This window comes from Erpetoichthys calabaricus, chromosome 8, assembly GCF_900747795.2.
Source record: "Erpetoichthys calabaricus chromosome 8, fErpCal1.3, whole genome shotgun sequence".
Classification (NCBI taxonomy): Eukaryota; Metazoa; Chordata; class Cladistia; order Polypteriformes; family Polypteridae; genus Erpetoichthys; species Erpetoichthys calabaricus.
In genome coordinates, this window is record NC_041401.2 from 13,275,533 (window position 1) to 13,292,751 (window position 17,219).

Below are 17,219 nucleotides of genomic sequence, written 5' to 3' on the forward strand. Positions count from 1 at the left end.
TTTTTACATAATTCCAAGCAGGTCATGTAATAAAAAGATGTCGACACTGTGGTAGACGAGTACACGGGATGGAGATTCCACCCCCCCCCCCTATTTATTTATTTATTCATTTTTGTTTTCTTCTTTTTTTTTGTTTGTAAACACCTCGCGTCTCCCACCAATCTGTTCGAAACCTCCGTCATGCTCGGCCCCGCCTTTTTGAAAGTGCGCGCAGGCGCGCACAGGCTGCTGGGAGGCTGACATCCACGTCATTGCAATCAGATAAGTCAGCGCCCGAGAGAGGGAAACAAAACGCTGTTGTGAGCAGTGCAGGTAAATTTCAGTGCGAAGGTGTGTTTGCGTTGTGTTTAAAATGCTCCAAGTTTAAACAATTTGCAGCAAAGTTTGCTAAAAAGAAACCACGGCTGTGAATATGAATGCAATTTTAGAAAAGCTTTTTGAATTGAGTAGGCCCACTTACTGCTTTTGAATGAAGCGTTTAGTTGGTTGAGCCTGAGGAATAGCGGGTGTGTGCTGTAGTTATTGTAAAATATGCAGCTTTGTTGTAGACATTCCGGTTGTATAAGGTGAATTATTTTTTATGTCGTGATTATATGTATATAATATTATTTTCTTTGGGCCCTGATTTAGTGTTTCTGCTATAATCTGAGGTGACTGAGACAACCGCTTTTTGCTAGTGTGCCCGTTAATCGTTCAGCCGACCATGTTATATTGTTGAGCTTTGTTTTAATAGTTTGTTGTATAAGGGCAACAGAATTTGTATTTTCACTTAAATGCAAATTTGCAGTAAATGTGTTCTGCATCCTGATCACAATTGATATTTATTTGCTTGTATTTTGATAGTCCCAGCTACAAGTCTTTAAAGCCCAAAATAAAGTTCCTTGCTACGTACAAGTATGCTAAATATTATGCCGAGGGCTGTTCCAGTTGTGGTAGCAAATAATTGCTTTTGTGTGTGTTGTTTTATGTAGCAACCGAACATTGCTTAGAGAGAAATGTTATTTTTTTTCCAATGCCACGCCCCTCCCGTCTTCCATCTAACTTCACTTAAAAATAATTGGATTTACTTTAGGTCAAGTTTTTTCACATAAGTTATACTATGTTGTGTTTACTAAATATAATGACTTTATGAAATTAACAATTTAAAAATTATCCACGTTGTTTATTCTCCAGTGCAATCTGTTGATTATTTTAAAGATATACAGGTACATTTGGTATAATTAACATTTAAGCAGCCATTTTAATATACAAACAGTTAAGAATATGCAAGACTCTTACTTTTAGTGTGGGCAGTTGCACTTTTTGTTTGATCTTAACAATAACAATTCTATTATATAGCAATTATTTTTTTCCCCATGATGTAGGGTGGACAACAAACTTGCTAGTGTATCAAAGAAATCTACATCATGAGTCAGCTTCCACAGCTTTCAGAAAAGTCAGTTTGCTAGATGTCTTTAACTTTTTCCTGTACAAAGGTGTGGGAATCTTTGACACAATGCAACTAAATGGGTTGATCTTTGTGCAAATATTTATTGTATGCAAATATACTGTATACTTTAACTCAACTGTAAATTGTGAAGTAGGGAATATCATGTTTTGAGTATGAAAACAATATTAATTTTGAGCAAGATTAACTTAAAAGAGCCGAGTGATTATGACTGTCCCAGAGGCTGATTACGCCTCTGTTAAAAGAAAATTAATGCAGTGTTTTTGTTTGAACATCATTTAATTTTATTAATTTAACATGTAAGAGAATGATGTCAAACTAACTAGAAAAAGCTATGTAATATCAACAAACATGATTATTTTAAGTTCACTTAATTTATATGAAGTACAAAAACCTTGGTTCATTTTTTTTTTTTTTTCCTAAAATGGAGCAGATTACGTGAAGTTGTTTCAAACATGACCTACGTCTTGTGTGTTTATACCCCTTCTGCCCAGAATCAGTGTTGAATAAAGTCTTCATTTTAGTGCAAGTTAAACTATGTTCATCATGATTCATATTTTTATACTTTATGATGCTTTTATTTTTGTCTTTTCTAAATGTTAGCACAGATGTTTCACATTTAGAGTACTGGATTTTGAATCCTGGGCTTGCAGTGCACATGTGGGATTTAAAGGATCTTCCTCTGGGAACTCAATTTTTCTCTGTCCCAGGGATATGCGTTTTAGGTTATTTAACTACTCAAATTTCAACTTGGGGTGAATGTGTATTGTCCAGTCCTGGTTTGGTTACCCACTAAGTGATAATGGGTTATCCATCTTTTTTTTTGGCATCCATGTATTAGGTAAGTGGGTTATGTGATTTAGGAAATTGGAGATATGTAATATTGACAGCTATGTTGTAGGTTCACCTCACCTCACTCATGTCCTAGTAACTAGTTTATAAATCAGCAATGTGATCATGTTCTTAGGCATTTGTGGCCAATTCCAACCTGAGTAAATGCCCTGCTTACACAGTGCAAATAATGCAAGTATTTTTTGAAAATGGCAGTATGTTTTGCACATTTTAAGCATATGGTTGGATAACAGAGATGCCAATTACAGTGTGTGACGCAATCCATGGAGGATTTTCTTTTTTTAAATGGAAGTTTTCAATGTTGTTTCACACTGTACAGCATTGATCACTATTGGCTTTTATTTTTTTTCTGTGAAGTCCATAAGAAAACTTGTTTTGCGCACCACTACAAACTACATGGCATAATTAACATAACATTTTGGGTGGCATAATTCCTTTAAGGTCAGAATAGGGAGAGCATGCATACTGAGGGGACATGACAAAGGAAGAAAAATAACAGAACCATACTGCATGTACAACGTCTGAGGAAACTACTAAACACTATTTCTGTCATTTGTCAGAGAGGAAGGAATTTCAACTGTTTATTACTGTGTTACAATTACTGCTACAATTCATTAGACCTTTTTAACAATTGATGCTTTTTTTTTTTTTGTAGGTTTTCAACAAAATAAAGCCACAATGGGGGCTACTCTTTCAAAGTGGAGAGTGAGTATAAGATCAGCTTTATGCATTTATTTCCCTTGTACGTGTTGCTTGGTAAGAATCGGTTGTTATCAACTGTGCATCTGATTTTAATGGGAGAAATTTACTTGAGTTTATTAGTTCATAAACAAATATAGCTGATTATTAATCTCATTAATCTTTGCAAAGTTTTAATAAGTTTCATTCAGGCCCTTAATTTTTTCTTTGTAGTGAGCATGGCGGCGGACTATAGGAAAATGATCAAATAGATCTGATCCATGGATCCTGATTTCTCGTTAAAGGATGAGGTCATTTATTGTATTCCTTGTTCACAAGAAGAAAAAAAGTTTTATATATTGGATAACCTCATTTTTTAGCTAGCTTTTAAGACAGTATTACATTTGATTATTCTCCTCTGAAGTATATTCCTTAAGTACATGGCTGTGTTTGTTGTTGGAAAGTATAGTTTCTGCCATGAAAGTTTGTGTTTACTTTTCTCCTTATGATGATTTGTGAGTTCCTTTTTTGATTTGGCTATTTACATTGAAATTGAGCCTAATTATATACCTCATAATCTTCACATCCTAAAAAGTCACAGAATGTTGCCTGAGCTGTTGCCAATATAGTTTGTGTACCAAATGTTTTTTCACAGAGCTTATGTTTCCATCTTGACTTTACTGTTTGCTATTTATAGAAGGAAACTACAGTCCTTGAATGCTTTAGTTACTATAACCAAAGATGTGCTAAAATTAGTCTAAGGAATAATGGTGTTATGACCTTGACAATCCATTAATTTTATAATTGAAATATTAGTCTACAGTTCTGTGGTTATAGTTTTTGAATTATCAATTTGTTGTGTAAAATGTTAAGTCATTATTGCATATTTAAATCATATGCAGACAAGTTATAACTGCTTGTTGCAAATTCGTTGAAACAGAGTTGTTTTTTTTTTATTTTTTTGAGGTATTAGTAACTGGAAATATCCTAGAACATTACATTTTTTTTTTTAAATGATTAATGCATGCAGTACTATGAGTTGTTAAAGCTTGGTACTCTTCCATATTTATTTATTTTATTTTTTTTTGTTTCTCTTATTAGAGTAAACCTTCTACTGTGGATGTTTTAGAAGGCATTGACAAGGTAATTTTTTTCTACTTTAACTTTTCTGCCATTAATTTTTCTGTTTTTCCACGGATTTGCATTTGTGCCATGTCCATTGTCTTATCTGTGTGCCGTTGAAACTGTTGGGTATGCTTTTTTTGGCTTTTCAAAAGGGGGCAGGAAAGTAGCTAAGTGAGATTTGTCCCCAGCCAGCAAATCTTTCTTGGTATTGCATATGCTTTTGTGCACTGCCAGCAGTTTAATGTCATGGTGTATGTTCAAGTACACAAGAAACTGGATAGTTGGAGTGACAGTGACATGTGTCATCTGTAAAGGACAGTTAATTGAACATGTACTGTATTACATTTATGAAAAAACTAAACTTGGTTGTATTTTAGTAAGTATCTCTAAAATTTCTTAAATCATTTCTAGATTTCTAAGTTTTTTTGCTCTTGTACTAGGCTTCTTCTGGGGTGAGTGGTGTGTGTAAAGCAAAGCTGTTACTTATGCCTTAGAATGGTGTTTAAAAATGGGTTGAAGTTTCTTTTACAAGTTTTGTCATGTTTTTTTTTTAAGTTAGGCAAAGTTTGTTGTAATTACTTAGGTGTTTCGCCTTGTGGCAATTGCAGTTTTTTTTCTGAAAGTACACAATTGAAACTTGACCTTTTTGTATGTTTTTAAAATCGTGTGTCTGTGTTTTAAAATTGGCTTTTTTTTTTTTTTTAAATTTTGGGCATTCTGTATTGCTTGCTGCCTACGAAATTTAGAAGATCATTTATGAAAATATTTTGCCTCCCTGTATTTTGTATTTTTAGTTGACTTGCATAGGGACCCACACCATAATTAGGTATGTTCCAATCAGGTGTTTTTTTTTTTAACAGTTTATTGATTTTTTTTATTAAAATCAAATAACATGCCATAAAAGTAAGTCAAGTTTAACAAAACTAGGTTCAAAACAAATCAAACCCCCACCTATGAGAGAGAAAGCTAGGCCAGCAGAGTAAAACTTTAATAGTAAAAGTATGTAAATAGATAAATAAATAGAATAAAAAAGAGGAAAGAGAATCCACTTCATCAATTTAAATGCTTGTTTTAAAATGTTATTGATCCTGTCAGGTTTTGAAAGTTTTATACAGATCCTCTAAGTGAGAATTTGATGTTTTCCAATTTTCAAATAATCTATAACATCACCACTGACTTTAAAGAGGTGGGTTATGATTTTTCAGTTGAGCAAGACAAGCCTACATGCCAATCGTGAAGTAAAGACAATTAGTTTGTTTGGTGTACTTCCAGATGCTTAAAGTGGAGGACAAACACAGCTGTTAGTGGATTAGGAGGGGTTGTGACACCAAGGCTGTACAGTATGAAAATCATTTAAAGTTTTTGGTCCAAAATGATGTTAATTTGGACATGTGCCCCAATGAGGCTGGAGATTGATTGCAACAGGTTGGATCTTTTTTATAAATACCTTTATGCAGAAACAGTTTTTTAAAAAGTTTTTAATCTCATGCATAGAAGCTTTTTGTTCTATATTAAAGTATAGACCGTAGGTGATAACTGTTCATTTTTTTTTTTTTTTCAAAATTAAATTCTGTAGGTTACTGTTCAGTGACCACAAAAGTACTAAAATTTCTTTACTTTAAAATATGTACAAAAATGTTTATCCATAATACAAGTGGCATAAAAGGAAATGCTATTCATGATTACAATCTGTGATATTAATTTTTTTCTGTAATGTATCTGAAGCAATGCTTAATTTTAAAGTAGTTTTCTCCTACAAGAAAAATATGTATACTCGCACAATAAATTGATATTGGCATTTAAACATTTCCTAAATGTAAATATACCTGCACTTTATAGGTTTTAATAATTAATTATAGTACAGCTTTTTTGCTGTTAAAACATACATTTACTATATTTATACAGATGTTTTTTCAGTTTCAGCTAGAATTCTTGAGGTGTAATTATAAATATTGATTAAATTTTATGTAGTACTTGTTTCTTACCAAAATATAAATTGTATGACATGCACAAATAAATGATACAGTACAAATCTTTTAAAAAGCCTCAAGTATATCCAGTGTTCATAAGTTGTGTATCTAGAAGGCACAAGGCTAACATGCTTAACAGGATTATTTACTTAGCAATTTCAAATTCTTTATTTCCAGTTAAAAATGCAAGTTGCTGCACTTCACACAAGCTTACTGTCCAATCTCAAGCAGCATCAGTCTTAAAAAGGACAAAATAAAGTTCTGAGTTCATTAAAGTAGCTTTTCTTGTCCTTTATCTAATTGCACAGGATGACTTCTCCTATTCCCTTTCTCAGTTTTTAGCTCCACCTCCTATAACATAAAGGATAATATCCTGTCTCCCTTTCTGGTAAAACAAGCTTTGACTTGATGCTCTTTGTTTACAGTACAGGAAGTTTGCTGCAATAAAGAACACATGCCGGTTTAACTATCATAATGCCTCACATAAAGGAGCACTGCAATTAAATTACTGTAAAGCTTTGAAAAGAGCATTCCTAATACTTGTCTATATTTTAATACCTCTCTGTGTTTTGAATTGGAGCAGTGCTAAAACACATGAGTTTCTCGCTGCATTTCAGTAGTGATTTTTCCACAGCCTTTTTTATGTATGAGAATTGAATGTACAAAGGATTTTCCTAATAGTCAGTAGAACTTAAATTCTTTTCCCATCACTCATATATAATAAAAGGAGTGAAAACTTTAATCAGTGAGACCTTTTAAAATGTTAAATATACTTGGGGAATTTTCACTAACCCCATGTTCCTTCATTTTTTGACACCCTGGTGGGAAGTGCAGAAGAGATTAAATAAAACATTTCTATATAAATGGTTGGTCAAGGGCACAGATAACAACATGTGTTTTAACTTATTTTAAAAAGGGCAGCAGTCTACTACAACAATACCTCTGGATCTGCAAGTGTTGAAAATTAATGCTCTTCTGCCTTCCTGTAAAATAACTATTCATCACCTGAACTCTTAGTTAATTCTGCTATACAGTTTCTTTCTTTAAAAAGCCATAGTCAGTGCTTGCATAATGAGCCCCATCCATTGCACAAGGAATGTCTGCCTGTAGTACTTTTCTTAAACAAGTGCTCACACTTTAGGGACCATCTAAAACTTATTAGTGTATTTTCCACATTACATCAATAGGAATGCAGGTTAAGTTGTTTTTGGCTGTTGAGGTATTTGACTTGGATGATCAAATATTTATGACTATACTTAAATCAACAATGTGTCTTTTGTGAATGTAAGATATTATTTTTGTCCTTTAGGAAATTAACAACCTTGAAGAATTTAGAGAAAAAAACCAAAGACTATTAAAGCTATGGCTTGGAAGACTACTTCTTTATTCATCTCTCCTTTACCTTCTAACCTGCATAGTGGTTTATTTGTGGTATTTTCCTGAGCAGTGGACAGGACGCCTAATCATGGCTCTGCCTTTTTTTGCATTTCCTGTGTTGTAAGTAGATTTGAATTTAATTTCTGTAAATGGTGCTCTGTTTCAGTTGAGCAATTTTATTTTAGGCACTATTGTATGAGTAAACCAGTAGAGAATGTGTTCTTATAAACTTAATAGTGTAGACCAGGGGTCCTCAGTCACGGTCCTGGAGGGTCGCAGTGGCTGCAGGTTTTTGCTCCAACCCAGTTGCTTAATAAGAAGCACTTATTGCTCAAGTGATACTTCTGCTTCACTTTAGTTTTCTCGCTCGTTAAGATTTTGAATCCTTATTGCTTATTTTAGTCTTAAACAGTAGTTGTATTCTTGGTTTTTAATTGCTCCTAATTTGTCATTTGCATGTTATTGCTAAAGAGACCAGCATTTCTCCATGTAGCTTGTTACTATTTACACCAGTGTGTATTTATCATGCACTTTTGGGTTTAATTAAATACTTGGAAGGAAAGTGAAGGACTGAGAATTACTCATCCATTTTAGCCTTCAAATCATTTTGGATGATATCCTTAGAAAGGGGAAGAAAATCTAAGATACGAGAATGACCTGACATAGCAGAGTTAAAGAAACTAACAAGTTATGAAATAAAATTATTGGCTAGAATTGCAATCTAATTAAGCAACCTTTTTAGATCAAAAACCTGCAGCCACTGTGGCCCTCCAGGACTGTGATTGACGACCTCTGGTGTAGACGTTACGTGCTTATAATACCATATTAACACTGAACAAAAATATAATAAATTGACTTTGCATATATACTGTGTTTTATTTCTAAGATACTTTTAAAGGGAGAAAAGAAGTTCTGTTTTTCAGGCTGAAATTATTTCTTCACAAACATGTTATATTTGCCTTTGCCATGTTGAATTGTTCATAAGTTATTTTTTCTATACATTTTAAAAAAAAAATATCTTGCCTGCCTTTGTTTTTTAATGGTGGCTATAGGTCACCAAACATGACCAGAAAATAAAAGCTTTAAAACTTACAAAATCTGCAGGGTGTAGGTTCCTCTCGAAAGGCCAACTCCCATTAAACGTTTTCTGCCATGTGCTTGGTATCTATCGTGTTGATTTGCTTCCTTATTTATGTGAGAACTCCTCCAACAAAGGCTACTGCTGTTGCACTAGCAAAAAAAAAAAAAAAGGCGTCCTTCTCTCCAGAACAAATTGTACTAGGAATATGCGATAAAATGATAATTTCGGAATCGGTTCTGTTATCCCAAATATACATCAGAAACATGAAAGACAAGTTCTTATATTCAAATGTTTAACACTTCATAGTAGATGTATTGGTAACTCATTTTTCAAGTGATGTACCATTTTTTCCCGAAGGCCTTCATTTATAAAATGCGAGTGTGGGCAAGCTATTTTCTAAAATGATAGAACAATAAAATTTCATGTGGCAATTGCATATATTTGTGAAGAAATAAGTTCAACTTGAAAAATACTGAACTTATCCTTTTGTAAAATTAAACTATAATAATCTTATATATGTATTTCTCTTCTGGGTCGTCCTGCTTCCACTTCAAAACCGGTCCCGTCCACACGCCATTTCTCGATTCCTATTCGTCCTCTTCCAAACCCTTGCCCACACTGCCCGCGGCTCCTCTTCAAAACCGGTCCCGCCCACATGCAGCCGACACGGCATTTCTCGATTCCTATTCGTTCTCTTCCATGTCATGCACTATACTGGCCTGCTGAGCGTAATACATCCAACAAGTACTCGAGGTGCTGCCACAATGGTAAAGTAGCTTTACCACCTTTGCGGGAGCTACAACAGCGTCTTACACAGCAAACATCAGAAGCTAAAAATTATCGTGAACACATTTGAGAATACAACTCTTCTCTAGCATTCTAGCATTTGCTTCCATGGGTGCACAGATAACTCCATCTCTTGGCCACGGAACCTACTGTTTTAAACACACGGGCAAATTTATCACCAAATCTCTGTACTATACGCAAGCACTTCTACCTCTCCAGGATATGGACGGTTGTATGTTTTTGACACAGCACAAGCTACTGAAGTATGCTTGCAAAATAAAGCAAACTCTGTATGCAGTGAAAATTTACTTCTCCAGCTTGATTCCATGCTCGGAACCATCAACCCCTTCGCTAAATCATACAAACACATGCACAAAATCGCTCCGTTCAATCCAACAGCACTGTACGAATGGTTTTCATGGAATCCCTAGGCAGGATTTATGACGATACAATGCCCCGATGTGTCACACCGATGTTGCAGCGATTTTCGTCAGAGAAGATGGCGAACCGCTTGCCGAAAGGGACATTTGCATCTATCCCATAGGCAACTCAAGGCTTACTCAATGCCAGTTTTACATGTTCAGATTAGTAATGATGAATACATTTAGTATTTTGTACTCCAGTGGCAAATTATTCCAACAGTACGTCATAGATCTGTATGTTAAAACGGAGGGTGCGCTTCTCAACTATATTGGATTAAATCAACAAGATCCGCGCTTGGAACAATACAAAGGACTATCAGATGCACTGCAAGCAAACGCTGAAAATAACGTACGTGTAGGCAAAATGATCATATTACCGTCAGCATTTCCGGGAAGTCCAAGATGCATACAAGAAAACTATCCGGATGCCATGGTACGTAAATTCGGAAAGCCCGATTTATTTATCATTTTCACATGTAATCCTGCTTGGCTGGAAATTCTACATGCACACTGCGTCTTTCAAGAAGTATGTATTTCTTCTTGATTTCTGAATTCCTTTCTTACCGTTTTCCGTTCCTATTCTTACACCGGGCGTTGGCTAGTGTTGATTTAAATCTGATGTGTAGTTTTACAGGAAGAATACCTTTTTCTGTGTTTTTTTTTTTTTTTTTTTTTTTTGAATAGGATTATATAAACCATTCAGTACTTTCTTAAACCTATATGAAATGTCTTGAATATTGTGTATGATTTGTAGTAATGGACAAGAATAATAGTCTTATGTGATGTAGATAAAATCATTTTACATTTGTTTTGCATAGAGCCTAAGTACAGGATGAAAGCAGTTCTTTTCCTAGTATAATTTATAGCGTATGTACAACTGCCTTTCTTAAAAAGGTGATTCAAGAACAGTTTTGATGAGAACAGGCAATTCAGGACCGAGTATGTGTTTTATATTTGAGGTTTTCATTTGGGATCTAACTTAAATGCCAGCACATCCTTGTTTCCATACTGCCCAATGTGCCATAAATAGTGCAAAGTAATAAACATGTGATACATCCTATAATCTAATAGTCTGAGACAAAGCAAGAAAATAAAGGCTTAGGCAACGGTTTTATTGGCTAAGTGTGATTTTTCTCTGTTTTGTTTATTCTATTTTAACAGAGTATGGTTTGTTAGAAAAGTGATGATCTGGCTCTTCTCCAAAAGGACAGAGAGGAACAGTAAGATTTGATTTTATTGAGTTTTATTAACTATTTTTTATTTTTGTACAATGATTTGTAGTATACACCTGTAGCTTTGGCTGTTTTGGTGACTTAACACAATTTATTTCTAAAACCAAATTTAAGTTAATGGGTTTTTACTGTTTATTTTTTTTAATTCTGAAACTGTACAAAATTTAAATCTTGCATATTGATATCTTTTAAGCTGTTGCAAAACCTGTAATGACTCCGTTCCCAAACATAAACCCTGCATATACATTGTGATCACATTAACCTCTGAATAACCAAAACGTGCACTTTTTCCTTATGGGCCGGTGCTCCATCATGCTGGAAAAACCATTGTTCCTCACAAAACTGTTATTGGATGGTTGGGAGAAGTTGCTGTTGTGGAATGTTTTGGTCTCTTTCTTTATTCATGGCTGTGTTCTTAGGCAAAAATGTTAGTGAGGCCACTCCCTTGGCTGAGAAGCAACCCTACACATGAATGTTCTCCGGATGCTTTACTGTTAGCATAACACAGGATTCATGGTAGCGCTTGCCTTTTCTCCTCCTAACAATTTTTTTTCCGGATGCCCCAAACAATCTGAAAGGGGATTCATCAGAGAAAATGACTTCACCCCAGTCCTCAGCAGTCCCAATCCTTGTACCTTTTGCAGAATATCAGTCTGTCCTTGATGTTTTCCTTTGCTTCTTTGCTGCTGTTCTTGACACCAGGTCATCCTCAAATTCTTTGCCTCACTGTGCTTGCTGATGTACTCACACCTGCCTGCTGCCATTCCTTAGCAAGCTCTGCACTGGTGATGCCCTGAACCTGCAGCTGAATCAACTTCAGGTGATGGTCGTGGTGCATGCTGGACTTTCTTGGGCACCCTAAAGCCTTCTTCACAACAACAGTGGAAGTGGATTTTTTTGGGATTAAGTTCATTTTCATGGCAGAGGGACATAACATTCTGAAGTACAGTGGAACCTTGGTTCACGACCATAATTCGTTCCAAAACTCTGGTCGTAAACCGATTTGGTCGTGAACCGAAGCAATTTTCCCCCCATAGGATTGATTGTATGTAAATACAATTAATCTGTTCCAGACCATACGAACTGTATGTAAATATATATATGTTTAAGTTTTTAAGCACAAATATAGTTAAACCATAGAATGCACAGCGTAATAGTAAATTAAATGTAAAAACATTGAATAACACTGAGAAAACCTTGAATAACAGACTAAACTAACATTGCAAGAGTTCGTGCTATACTGTAGCCTTATAACCCGATCGCTGTAAAGTGTTTTTTTTTTTTTTTGAGTTTTAAGCACAGGGGAAAAAATGAACATTTGAAAAATCTGTAATTTAATAAACCACCAAGAAAAGTAACATTGCAACAAATCACGCTACGAACTACTCACTGTAAACTTTTTTTAAATGAGTTTTAAGCACGAGGGGAAAAAAAGGAACATTTTGAACAAATCCGAACTTTATTAAAAAGCCAACCATAAGCAACCAAGAAAGTAACATTGCAGGAGTTCACGCTAATAGCTTTACAACCCGATCGCTGTGTAAACTTTTTTTTTTTTTAATGAGTTTTAAGCACAGTGAAAAAATGAACATTTTAAAAAAGAGAAAAGAAACATTGCAACAATTCATGCTATGAACCGAAAAATGAACATTTGAAAAATATATAATACAAAAACTAACCATAAACCACCAAGAAAACTAACCTTGCATGAGTCGAGTTCTGGCATGAAGTGAGGAGGAACTGGGTGGAGAACAATCTGGTCTCGTCGCAGTTGAAGACTTGTAGCGGGATGTAACCATCGTCCTCCACTAATTTTGTGAAATTTTTCACGAATTCTTTCGTAGCTTCAGCGTCTGAACTAGCAGCCTCTCCATGCTTTACCACACTGTGAATGCCACTTCTCTTGCGAAACTTTTCAAACCATCCTCTGGCTTTAAATTCCTCACTTTTGCCACTCGTAGAAGGATGGTTTTGCAGCAAATCGCCATGAATCTTCCTGGCTTTCTCGCATAACATCGCCTCGCTTACGCTATCCCCTGCAAGTTGCTTCTCGTTCCGCCACACTAGCAACAGTTTTTCCACCTCTTCCAGTACTTGAGGTCTCTGCCTGGTTAACGCTGTAACTCCTTTTGCAACATCAGCTGCTTTAATAGATTCTTTCTGCTTTAGAATAGTCGAAATCGTAGATTTTGACTTCTTGTACTCGGCGGCAAGATAAGTAACATGAACGCCATGCTCATACTTTTCAATAATTTTTCTTTACTTCAATTTCAATTTTCTGCAAAACTTTCTTCTCGCCACTCTTCACTTGCTTAGAAGCCATGGTTAACTGCAAAAGCACACAAAATACTTTAGAGCACAAAGAGTTCACGGGTAAAGCACGCACATCTGACTGAGAACAAAGAACAGGGAGAGACTGAACACGTCCTTAAATATAGTAATCGGCGCGTACGAACCGGAAGGGAAATGAAATGGAGCACAGAGTTCACAGCGAAAGCACGCACAAACGTGCAAGCACACACGTCTGACCGAGAACAATGCAACACGTGCGGAAATCATCGGCGCGCACATACCGAAAGGGAAACTGGATTGTTCGTATACAGAGTGTGTGGTCGTGAACCGAAGCAAAAGTTTGGCAAACTTTTTGGTCGTAAACCGATTTGTACGTGTACAGAGACGTTTGTGAACCGAGGTTCCACTGTATATGCAAATTACCATCATAAAAACTGAGGTAGCAAACTTTGAAAATTAATATGTCATTCTCAACTTTTGGCCATGACTGTAGAGCATATCTTACCTTCTTGACCTGCTCCCTACTCTCGCTACAGATCACCATGTCATCCACAGGCATCATAGTTCACGGGGACATCTGTCTAATCTCGTCTATCAACCTGTCCACCATTGCAAATAAGAGCTCAGAGATGGTCCCTAATGTAATCCCACCTCTACCCTGAATGCATCGGTCACTCTTACTGCAGACCTTGCCCCGTCATGCTTTCCTCATACATATCCTGTACAACTCTTACTTACTTCTCTGCAATTCCTGACTTCCTCATACAATACCACAACTCCTCTCTATGCAATGCAACTCCTTCTATACTTCGCAATCAACACCCTCACAGCGAACATCGCATCTGTGGTGGTCTTTCCCAGTAAGAATCCATACTGCTGTTTGTTAATCATCACCTCCCTTCTTAACATAGATTCCACTACTCTTTCCCATAACTTCATGCTGTGGCTCATCAATTTATCCATCTGTAGTTACTACAGTTCTGCACATCCGTTTTATTGTTAAAAATCAATACACTTCTCCACACCTCAGGCATCCTCTCACTTACCAAGATTGTATTAAACAATCTGGTTTAAAAACTTCTCTTCCATCTCCCCTTTCTGGACCAACAGCCTTCACATTCTTCATCCTCTTCATAGATGTCCTTACTTCTCCATTCTAATACTTCTTGATACACTATCTTCACGTCATCCAACCTTCTCTCTCTCCATTCATCAGCCTCTCAAAGTACTCTTTCCATCTGCTTAACACACTCTCTTCTCTTGTGAGTACAGTTCCTCCTTCATCCTTTATCACCCTAACCTGTAGCACATCTTTCCCACCTTGGTCTCCCTCTGTCTAGCCAATCGGTACAGGTCCTTTTCTCCTTCCTTTAGTGTCTAACCTCTCATACAACTTATCATACACTTTTTCTTTAGCCTTCGCCACCTCTCTTTGCCTTACACCTTATGTCCTTGTACTACTGTCTACTTCATCTCTCTGACTATCCCACTTCTGTATACAGTAAAACCTTGGATTGCAAGTAACTTAATCTGCGAGTGTTTTGCAAGATGAGCTAAAATTTTTTAATTTTAACTTGACAAACGAGCAAGGTCTTGCAGTACGAGTAGTAAGTATACGCTTTGTCTGCCGAGCGTCACGTGATCACAACTGAGCTGATGGTCCTTCTCTCTCGCTGTGGGATTGTGGGTAGTTGTCTCCCATGCTCGGACTGAGTCAGTGTGCCTCACTCATATAGTCAACACCTGCACAAGTGTATACTGTTTACTATATCATTGTGACCACGTATGTGCTGTAATGTGCGAGTCCCTGTCTTGCACCCCAAAACACGAAGCCGAGTCTCAGTACTTTAGCAAAACCAGCTTTTATTCAGCTTGAAAGAAGGACAGCACGGTTATTTAATTGTAGTGGGATCTGCTACTCTCCTATACACAGACACAGCAATCCGGCAGGGTCGGTGCCAGGTTAGTGGCCAAGTAATACTGTGCCCTTGCATTTATAATGTTCTATGCATCACCCATCGATGGCAGGCACTTCTAGCATGACCGCGATCTTTTCGGATTCACTTTTGTGGCGAACTGCTACAGCGGTGGGATCCTGCGGTTGCTTCGGGATGCTCTTCCGCGTGTCGTCCCATTGGGGGGGGGGAATCCCAAAAGAGTTTAGAAACCTTACAGTACATAAAGCATTTTTTTATATTTTGTATCCAACTGTAGTGACTCTTCAAGCAAAAGCAACTGTCATTGGGTAGGTTCCTTATTAAAGTCGCAAAAAAAGATTCCAGTGAACCAACAGATAGCAGAGATTCTGTTACTTATAGTGAAAGTTGTCCTACACAATAACCCTCCTCATCTCTCTCGTCTCCCTCACACCAGCCATGATTCTTTTCGAAAGTAAAGTGCAGATTAATTTGTTTTATGTATTTTTACTTTATATTTTGTATTAATCATTTTTATATGAATATTTTTGGGATGTAGAACGAATCCTCTGTGTTTCCATTATTTCTTATGGGGAAATTCGCTTTGATATGAGTGCTTTGGATTACAAGCATGTTTACTGCCCCATTCCACCACTAGGTTTCTTTTGTATTCATTCCTTGCTCCAGATGTCACACCAAGCACCCTTCTAGCTGTCCCCCTTACCACGTCTGCTGTAGTTGCCCTGCTAAGTACTCTTTTCCCTGCCACCACTTTGTAGTTTCCAATCTCCTTCAGATTGATCCTCCTCCATAGGAAATAATCTTCCTGTGTGCATCTTCCCTCACTCTTGTACTTCAGCTTGTGTTCCTCCTTCTTAAAATAGATATTCACCACAGCCATGTCCATTTTTTTTCGGAAAATTCATTATCGTCTGACCACCTTCTGGACACCATACCTACCCAACACCACCTCATCCCCTCTGTTTTGTTCACTCGCATGCCCATTGAAATCCACTCCAATAACCACTGTCTCTACCTTGGGTACTCTCTACCATTTCATCCAGCTCGCACCAGAAGTCTCCTTTCTCATCCATCACACGCCCAACTTGCAGGCCACGTGCACCTTCATCATCACCTTCAGTATCCAGCTCTGTCCGACACTCTCTTTTCACCTTCAAAACACTTTAGACATACTGTTCCTTCAGGATACCCCCAGCTCCATTTCTCCTCCCGTCCACATCAGGATATAATAATTTGAATCCACCTCCAATCCACCTGGCCTTACTCCCCTTCCATCTGGTCTCTTGCATGCACAATATATCAAGATTCCTTCTCTTCATCATATGGAATGTATTAATACTTTTGTGAATGATGTTGGAACAGATCTCTACCTCTTACTGAGACTGTATAGAGAACTGTGCTGCTTGAACCCTTAAACGTTGCACCATCTTGTGAAGAGTTGGTGAAAAAATTGTGAATATGATAAATGGTACTGTAAATAGACACTTTTTTTTTTTTTCTACTGGTTATGGATTCCGTGAGCTCCTTTGTCATCAATTGAGGGCATGAACCTATAGTGACATTGTACATAGCCAAAATATGTGGTGAAATGATGTGTGCACAACACAGGCATCTCTTGTATGTGAAAGTGGGCTTGGACACAGGTTCATTATTGTGTGTGCACACACAATTTAGCAAGTTGCAGTTCACTGCACTCATCCAGGGATGCAATATTTTTTCTAATAACTGTACTGTTCATTGCCAGGATTGTTTTTAAATCAAAATATTTTGGTACTGGCAAAGGACAAACTTCTTGTACTGGAGTAGTTCTCATGATGTACTAAAACGGCTGTTGTTCCAAGCACTGATTCTCACATCCGCAACTTCTAACATCTATACCTCTTGCACTGATACTGATTCAGAAAGAGTTTTAGATTACAGAAGGTAGGTAATACACGGTGGTGGATCTTGCATTGCTGTCGTCAGCAGCCCTCTAGTGTAACTGAGAAAAGAAAGCGGCCAAACTCCTAGTGCTTGACTT

At 36.8% G+C, this 17,219-nt stretch overlaps 1 protein-coding gene across 4 annotated transcripts in view; it reads left to right on the forward strand.

The window, feature by feature from the left end:
- The first annotated feature begins 237 nt into the window (after nucleotides 1-237).
- The window catches only part of lnpa (limb and neural patterns a), a 34,893-nt gene continuing 17,911 nt past the window's right edge, over nucleotides 238-17,219 (forward strand). Inside the window, exons 1-5 of one of the 4 annotated variants that reach the window (XM_051930686.1) lie at nucleotides 238-330; nucleotides 2,955-3,004; nucleotides 4,079-4,120; nucleotides 7,382-7,569; nucleotides 10,900-10,958. In XM_051930686.1, the coding sequence (XP_051786646.1) occupies nucleotides 2,978-3,004; nucleotides 4,079-4,120; nucleotides 7,382-7,569; nucleotides 10,900-10,958 (316 nt within the window). In that variant the 5' untranslated portion in view covers nucleotides 238-330; nucleotides 2,955-2,977. The remainder of the gene's footprint in view (nucleotides 331-2,954; nucleotides 3,005-4,078; nucleotides 4,121-7,381; nucleotides 7,570-10,899; nucleotides 10,959-17,219) is intronic. The other 3 variants (XR_007935541.1, XM_051930685.1, XM_028806250.2) reach the window with 3 other exon arrangements.